We start from the raw sequence: 8626 nt of genomic DNA, 5'->3' as shown, positions 1-8626 counted from the left end.
TGGGTAGTTAGTGAGTACAGCTTTTTAAAGGTGTTTACAACAGTCTTACTGTTTACAATCATGTATTAATTATATGAATGAGTGTAACTTATTCCTTTTTCACGTGGCGGTTTACGAATGTCGTTATAAAACCGGTGTTTTAACAAATCTTGTGCTTGCTAACAACTGTGGGTGTTTTTTACTCACGTAATATCCGAATATATCACGAAACATGTGAAACAAGCGCTTTTCTATGTCTCAGTTAGCTGAAATGGCTGACGATGCTGAACGGAAGGCTTACCTGGAGGAACAGTACAAGGATTCGGTCGGGTCAGCTCTTAGCAAGATTGTGGTAACCGGGTTTAAATGCCTTGGTCTGCAGTACTTCTTCACTGCAGGCGCGGACGAGGTCAAAGCGTGGACGATCAAAACCGGCTTTCTCGCCCCTCAAGCTGCTGGGAGGATCCACACCGATTTTGAGAAAGGCTTCATTATGGCAGAGGTTATGAAATTCTCTGATTTTAAAGAGCTTGGCTCGGAGTCTGCAGTTAAATCAGCCGGTAAGTATCGCCAACAAGGAAGAAATTACATTGTAGAAGATGGGGACATCATCTTTTTCAAGTTTAACACGCCCTCGCAGCCAAAGAAAAAATGACGTGCCAACCATGAAAAGTTCCAACTGTTGTGGCCTTATACTCTGTCTGTAATCACAGCATATTAAGGCAACTATCAGTTTTACTTCATTTTATGAGGTCTCCAGGTTTCGGTCGTCGCTTTCTTTCGTGAATTGGTGATGTAGTTTGCTCTTTTAAATGATAATGCATGTTGTTGCTGCTAGAAGCGGTTTAAACCGGTCTGCACTCTCTGGGTTAAAAATAATAAATTACAATTGAGTTTGTGCTGGTACGCTTCCGGTCGACTATTGTAGAAATCGGAAAAGCTTTCTTTATAATGGCACCAAAAGCAGTCGTTATATAGATATGATTTTAACTCTCGAAGAATCAAGTATGTGAATCTCAGTCAAAACAATGTACAATACACTCTGCTAGTTCGGTGTATTTAGCAAATGGCACATGAGATAGCCTACATTATAATAATTAGTATACATATATAGTACATGTTGGTTTAGGCAATGCTCCACGGTGGTACTAATACTGATCGCGTATGTGTCCTTGGGCAAGACGCTTAACGGACATTGCTCCAAACCAGCGGTCACTAATGGGTAACATGGGTTGTCCAAGTCCTAATTCATATCAAAAGCATACACACAGTTGAAAAGTGTGGTAACTCGTTAAGCATAGGAGGATAAAAAATGGTGCCAATAATACTCGTCTTACTGCGATGCGGTGTCGCGGCACCAGTCGCACGAAGGACTTAAATGGGCTCTCCGGGTGTTGGGGTAATGGGCCAAATCTGGCCTAAATCCTAAGTCCGTGACAAGGACCTCACCCATGAAGAATAAAAAAAATACATACTACATTTGCAACCAAAGACACGTTACTCAGTTTAAGAAGAGGTAACAACATGTTTATATAATAACATTTTTTTAAGTTAATCAAATGCAGGCATGGCCTACTCAATAATTGAGTAGGCCATGATGCAGGCATGATGTTTTTACACAACAAGTATATGCATGATATTGAATGCGGGAATGAAACAATTAACTTTTATATCCCCCATCCATGCATGAAGTATTGATGATGATCCCTAATGTTCTTGTCCGTCATCGAAATTCCTTTGTAAACCAAAAACTCCCCGATCGAACCTTTTAAAGAATGAAGTCCTCCAGAATTGAAATCTCCCAAAGCTAAACTCGGTGAGCCTGGAGACACCTCGGCCTGGAAACGCGTAAGTAACTGCCCGTTACACCACACGCTGCTGGAGTTCGGAGGACCTCCTGCTTTCCATTGTACACTCAGTACGTTCCATACGCCAACTGCGCCAGCATTTGCTCCGGTTGGATATGTACTGACTCTGACATAGTTTCCAACTGACCCCGAAACCATCAGATCTGCGTTAGGAAAGAAACTAATGAATTTGTCGAAGTCACCGTTTTCATTCCCAAACAGGCCGTTTCTTAGCCAAGCCGTATTAGCATCGTAAGCTGTGATTTTATAGACAATAAAGACGTTAATATCATGCTGGTCGTCCAAGTTTAAGTTGGCAATCATCCACCGATTCCTGCCGTCAAATGAAATAAATCTTTTTCCGTTCTGTCTGTTACTAGATACACTCGGTTGGTTGGCCGCGTTATTCTGTACCATATGAGCTTGCTGGAGACCCTGGTCAAATATCTTTGATATCTTGTTGCTTGTAGCATCGTAAACCACGTTCGTATCTAAACCAACGTCGTAGTGGACACTTGCCCTCGTCCTAATATCATATAACACAGCCATTCGTACAAACAAACTATTTTCAGCTCCCATAGTTTGAAAAGTACAGTTACATGGTGTAGCGGAATCTCCTTTTGATCCGGGTGGTCCAGGTTCACCAGATGGTCCAATGGGTCCACTTGGGCCGGGTGGTCCTCGTTCACCAGATGGTCCAATGGGTCCACTTGGGCCGGGTGGTCCTCGTTCACCAGATGGTCCAATGGGTCCACTTGGGCCGGCTGGTCCAGGTTCACCAGATGGTCCAACGGGTCCACTTGGGCCGGGTGGTCCTCGTTTACCAGGACGACCAGTAGTCGAAGTAAGATTACCACGAGACGTCGCAGTGCTTGTCGCTTGTTCGTTTCCAGTACATTCAATACTGCAGTATTCCATCTTCGTGTAACAGTGTACGACTGTTAGCCCAATCATCAAATAAGCTAATGCAAGCTTATAACTCATTTCTCGACGGTAGTTTACGCTTTATAAAACACCTATATTCAAAAATTGAAGTTTTAGATGTAGCAATTCAACCGCGCGTAATAGCGCATGCGATTTATATATAAGCAAAAGTGATGCGATAACTGCGGTGTTCATATACGAGCGCCATGCACGGTCGCAGCCCAGGGCTCACTGTACATTTTTATGAACTTTTATTGCCACATCTGTATATTTTGTATACTATATTGTAATGTCTAGTTCTTTATAAACTCGTGTCGTCTGAGGCTAAATTTGGACACCTTATATTTTGCTTGTTTTAGATTTTTCTACAAAAGATCCGATTCTTTAGTGAGAATTTCAAGTTAATCACAAATCACATAACTTAACATCAGGTTAAACTGCAAATAACACGTTGACTATTCCCTTAGGGCAAGTTACGGTAAAGATTTAATCGCTTTCACACGGGAAAACCAATCATAATAAGAACAACCAAACCATATATATTGTGCACGTAGTGCGATTATGTGATTTCTTATTTATCATATTATGTCCTGTTGTACACGAATAAAAAACGCTCATTATAAATTCTACTTTGTGACATATAGTTTTCCAATACTTTTAATAACATTAAATGCTTTGGTGTAAACATTATAACAGTCTCGTTTAATGGAGTTGCAGACGCATGGTAATATTTATATATAAAACAATGTAAGCAAGTTTAGAATGCTCGGGATTACTTCTATTTGGTTTATTTACATGTTTAGCAATATAAGCAATACATAGGTGTATACATGAGTATTACGAGTTACCCAAATTTGGCTGTAAAGTTAAACTGTTCCATTGATCGCCCAACCATGCATGAAGTATTGATGATGATCCATTATGTTTTTGTCCGTCATCGGAATTCCCTTGTAAACCAAAAACTCCCCGATCGAACCTTTTAGGTAGTAGCGTCCGCGAGGATTCAAATCTCCTAAAGCTAAACTCGGTGAGCCAGGAGACCCCATGCCCAGCAAACGCGCAAGTAACGAATTCGAATCTTCCAAAGCTGAAATCGGTGAGATAGAACGAGACACCTCGGCTTGGAATAAACTCGGTAAGCTAGGAGACGCCTCGGCTTGGAATAAACTCGGTAAGCCAGGAAACACCCCGACTTGGAAACGCGCAAGTAACTGCCCGTTACACCACACGCTGCTCAAGTTCGGAGGACTCCCGCTTTCCATTGTACACTTAGTACGTTCCATACGCCAACTGCGCCAGCATTTGCCCCGGTTGGATATGTACTGACTCTGACATAGTTTCCAACTGACCTTGGAACTATCAGATCTCCGTTAGGAAAGAAGGAAATGTATTTGTCTAAACCACCATTATCATTCCCAAACAGGCCGTTTCTTCGCCAAAGCGTATTAGCATCGTAAGCTGTGATTTTGTACACAATAAAGACGTTAGTATCATGCTGGTCGTCCAAGTTTAAGTTGGCATTCATCCACCGATTTCTGCCGTCAAATGAAATAAATCTTTTTCCATTCTGTCTGTTACTAGATACACTCGGTTGGTTGGCCGCATTATTCTGTACCATATGAGCTTGCTGGAGACCCTGGTCAAATATCTTTGATATCTTGTTGCTTGTAGCATCGTAAACCACATTCGTATCTAAACCAACATCGTAGTGGACACTTGCCTTTGTCCTAATATGATCTAACACAGCCTTTCGTACAAACAAACTATTTTCAGTTCCCATAGTTTGAAGAGTACAGTTACATGGTGTAGCGGGATCTCCTTTTGATCCGGGTGGTCCAGGTTCACCGAATGATCCAATGGGTCCACTTGGGCCGGGTGGTCCTCGTTCACCAGATGGTCCAATGGGTCCACTTGGGCCGGGTGGTCCTCGTTCACCAGATGGTCCAATGGGTCCACTTGGGCCGGGTGGTCCTCGTTCACCAGATGGTCCAATGGGTCCACTTGGGCCGGGTGGTCCTCGTTTACCAGGACGACCAGTAGTCAAAGTAAGATTACCACGGGACGTCGCAGTGCTTGTTGCTTGTTCGTTTCCAGTACATTCAATACTACAGTATTCCATTTTCGTGTAAGAGTGACTGCCAGCAGTGAGTCCAACCACCATAACGATTAATGCAAGTTTAAAACTCATCTTGCTTAACCAGATTCACGTCTTAAGCAACCTATTGCAGTTTAAGGTTTGAATTTTATATTTAAGCAGATTCACGGACACATATTAAACTTAAATTAATAATGAAATAGATATGGAGACACCGTTATATAACATCACTCGTCATGCACTTGTCTATGCAGGTCAAGGAGTATCTTTCCTATAACATATACCCTTAATAGGAAGCTATAACTCGGGCTATTGCCACAAATGCTTAAAATAAATTACTAATGGCCTACTAAAAATATATATTTATTAGTAGGCCATGATTAACTATATTGAAAATGTTTGTTTCTTATTGTTAGGGGCGTATGGGTATTATACTGCGTATATTTACCTTATCTATTCAAATTTAACTCTAATATTCGATCTGATCATACAGTGTTTGTCTGGCTTGTAAATTCACAATGATGTTGAAGTAGCCTATGTACCGAGTTGGAATTTTCAATATGCACTGACTCATTTACTGACTCACTTGCATTGCGTGCAGAAACAGCAGATTTATTTTATTTGTCACAAATCGGCGGATGATTGCCGAGTTAAACCTAGACGACCAACATTACATAAACGTATTCAATGTGTACAGAATCACCGCTTGCAATGCTTATACGGAATAGTTGACAAACACTTTATTCTTATTGCGACAAGTTTTTGCGTTTCTTTCCTAGCGTGGATATGCTGGTTTCAGTGTGAGGTAATGTAAACTGCATGTAAGAAAATCAAATATACCAGGCAACATTTTAATCCCTGTGGTTCAAAATGACTCAAGCATTATCGATACAGTTGATTTGGTTCACAGCAACGTTCAATTGCCTCTGCAGAATTTTGCAAGTCGCACTCGACCCTTACTTTAAAATTACGACCAGGATCCTTTATAAAAGTATTGGTTTTATAAAGGGCGTAAAAACCACTGGGTCTTCTTGGTTTTGCAAGGGTCTCCAGCAAGCTCAAATGGTACAGAATAATGCGGCCAACCAACCAACTGTATCTAGTAACAGACAGAACAGAAAAAGATTTATTTCATTTGACGGCAGGAATCGGTGGATGATTGCCAACTTAAGCTTAGACGACCAGCATGACATTAACGTCTTCATTGTGTACAAAGTCGAGGGTTATGATGCTAATACACGATGGCTGAGAAACGGCCTGTTTGGAAATGATAATGGTGACTTCGACAAATTCATTTCTTTCTTTCCTAACGGGGATATGATGGTTTCGGGGTCAGTTGGGAATTATGTCAGAGTCAGTACATATCCAACCGGAGCAAATGCTAGCGCGGTTGGCGTATGGAACGTACTAAGTGTGCAATGGAAAGCGGGAGGTCCTCCGAACTCCAGCAGCGTGTGGTGTAACGGGCAGTTGCTTTTGCGTTTCCAAATCAATGTGCATCTTGGCACACCCAGTTTTGCTTTGGTAGATTTAAACATTAATGGAGCCTTGCCATTAAAAGGTTCGATTAGGAAGTTTTTGGTTTACAAAGGAATTTCGATGACGGACAAAAACATAATGGATCATCATCATCAATACTTCATGCACGAATGGGGGATATAAAAGTTAATTGTTTCATTCCCGCATTCAGTATCATGCATATACTTGTTGTGTAAAAACATTATACCTACATTTGATTAGCTTTTACGTTTCCTTTTGTACAAGCTGCTGTGGAGAAGAAATGCAATTAAACAATCCTTTTAAAACTAAATAATGTAGTGCTTAGTTGCAAATGAAATATGTAATAATTGAAACATATCTTATGTGCCATTTGTTAAATACACATCAAATAAAGAATAAACTTGTTCTGTCTGGTGTACATCAACTATATGCATTTTGAAAAGTTCGACTCTTGCAGCTGTGCTAGAGTCCCCACGCCAAAACGCATTATAATTTGTCACGTTTACTAGAATAAACTATTAATCTATGAGTTTACAGCAAGCCACCGACAACGGTTGCATATTTGTCTTGGTCGCTTTTAATTGTTTTAAATCCACTGTGCACGCCAAAGCCATTAACTTTTCACGTATATAGTGAAATAAATCACTTATCTAGCAAATCATATATTCGTGCGGGCTTTAAACCGAATCAAATTACCGGACTAATATGACCAAATTTTTTATTAAAAAAAATTAACTTAATAAAAGAATACTCACTCCGTAAAGAGTATTTTTCAGTTTGTAAATAATATCTTTAAAAAAAATACGACTGGCGAAATTCTTTATTAAAAAGACTTGACTAAGTAAAATATTACTCGGGCCTTGAAGATACCAATGCTTATTTTTTAATTTTATTTCGTGAGTTTAATTTCAGCAATATTTGCACTACATTATTTCATATATGGTTAATGCACATTTGTTGTGCGATATAAGACTATAATAATATATTATTCATTCTGGTCGAAAAATGTTCATTTTTAAGCTGCTGTTCCATCGATCGCCCATCCATGCATGAAGTATTGATGATGATCCATTATGTTCTTGTCCGTCATCGAAATTCCTTTGTAAACCAAAAACTCCCCGATCGCACCTTTTAAAGGGTGGTGTCCAAGTATGTTCGAAGCTCCCAAAGCTAAACTCGGTGAGCCAGGAGACACGTCATCTTGGAAACGCCCAAGTAGCTGCCCGTTACACCACACGCTGCTGGAGTTCGGAGGACCTCCTGCTTTCCATTGTACACTCAGTACGTTCCATACGCCAACTGCGCCAGCATTTGCCCCAGTAGGAAATGTACTGACTCTAACATAATTTTCTAAGCCAGGAACCACCAGATCCCCGTTAGGAAAGAAAGAAACAAATTTGTCGTACCCACCGTTTTCATTCCCAAACAGTCCGTTTGTTAACCAGCTCGCAGTAGCATCGTAAGCCGTGATTTTGTACACAATAAAGACGTTAATATTATGCTGATCGTTTAAGTTCAAGTTGGCAATCATCCACCGATTTCTGCCGTCAAATGATATAGTTTTTTTCCCGTTCTGTCTGTTACTAGATGCAGTTGGTTGGATAGTCGCATTATTCTGTACCATATGAGCTTGCTGGAGACCCTGGTCAAATATCTTTGATATCTTGTTGCTTGTAGCATCGTAAACCACGTTCGTATCTAAACCAACATCGTAGTGGACACTTGCCTTCGTCCTAATATGATCTAACACAGCCATTCGTACAAACAAACTATTTTCAGCTCCTATAGTTTGAAAAGTACAATTACATGGTGTAGCGGAATCTCCTTTTGGCCCGGGTGGTCCAGGTTCACCCGATTGTCCAATGGGTCCACTTTCGCCGACTTGTCCAGGTTCACCAGATGGTCCAATGGGTCCACTTGGGCCGACTGGTCCAGGTTCACCAGATGGTCCCATGGGTCCACTTTCGCCGGGTGGCCCTTGTTCACCAGATGGTCCAATGGGTCCACTTGGACCGGCTGGTCCAGGTTCACCAGATGGTCCAATGGCTCCGCTTAGTCCGGGTGGTCCTCGTTTGCCAGGACGACCAGTAGTCGAAGTAAGATTACCACGGGACGTCGCAGTGCTTGTCGCTTGTTCGTTTCCAGTACATTCAATACTACAGTATTCCATCTTCGTGTAGCATTGTACGACTGTTAGCACAATCATCAAATAAGCTAATGCAAGCTTATAACTCATTTCTCGACGGTAGTTTACGCTTTATATAAAACACCTATATTCAAA

General features: G+C 41.1%; 2 protein-coding genes and 1 pseudogene across 3 annotated transcripts; 1 reads left to right on the top strand and 2 right to left on the bottom strand.

Moving 5' to 3' along the window:
* Positions 1-210: 210 nt before the first annotated feature.
* On the top strand, positions 211-885 carry LOC100180009 (annotated as a pseudogene). The gene has a single exon (XR_717334.2). The product of XR_717334.2 is annotated as an obg-like ATPase 1 pseudogene (transcript).
* A 611-nt stretch (positions 886-1496) lies between these two features.
* Positions 1497-5017, bottom strand: LOC104265953. Its single transcript, XM_018812742.2, has 2 exons — positions 3989-5017; positions 1497-2829 (listed from the first exon to the last, which is right to left on the bottom strand). Exons 1-2 carry the CDS (start codon positions 4936-4938, stop codon positions 1647-1649), a joined length of 2133 nt encoding a protein of 710 aa, XP_018668287.1. The 5' UTR covers positions 4939-5017; the 3' UTR covers positions 1497-1646.
* Positions 5018-7360: 2343 nt separating this feature from the next.
* On the bottom strand, positions 7361-8516 carry LOC113474439 (pulmonary surfactant-associated protein D-like). Its single transcript, XM_026835493.1, has one exon. The coding sequence runs from the start codon at positions 8513-8515 to the stop codon at positions 7361-7363; it is 1155 nt and encodes a 384-aa protein (XP_026691294.1). The 5' UTR covers position 8516.
* Between the last annotated feature and the right edge of the window lie 110 nt (positions 8517-8626).

Source organism: Ciona intestinalis, chromosome 8 (assembly GCF_000224145.3).
Source record: "Ciona intestinalis chromosome 8, KH, whole genome shotgun sequence".
In the NCBI taxonomy this organism is placed as follows: domain Eukaryota; kingdom Metazoa; phylum Chordata; class Ascidiacea; order Phlebobranchia; family Cionidae; genus Ciona; species Ciona intestinalis.
Note: the sequence above shows the minus strand (reverse complement) of the source record. Positions and strands in the feature narration are given on the sequence as shown.

Excerpts from the sequence above, each read along its gene's own strand:
- LOC104265953 (XM_018812742.2), bottom strand. The coding sequence starts at position 4,938 with ATGAGTTTTAAACTTGCATTAATCGTTATGGTGGTTGGACTCACTGCT. Across the intron at positions 2,830-3,988 it reads AAAGCGGGAGTCCTCCGAAC|CGTAAACTACCGTCGAGAAA; the intron begins TTGAGCAGCGTG and ends TGTTTTATAAAG.
- LOC113474439 (XM_026835493.1), bottom strand. The coding sequence starts at position 8,515 with ATGGAATACTGTAGTATTGAATGTACTGGAAACGAACAAGCGACAAGC.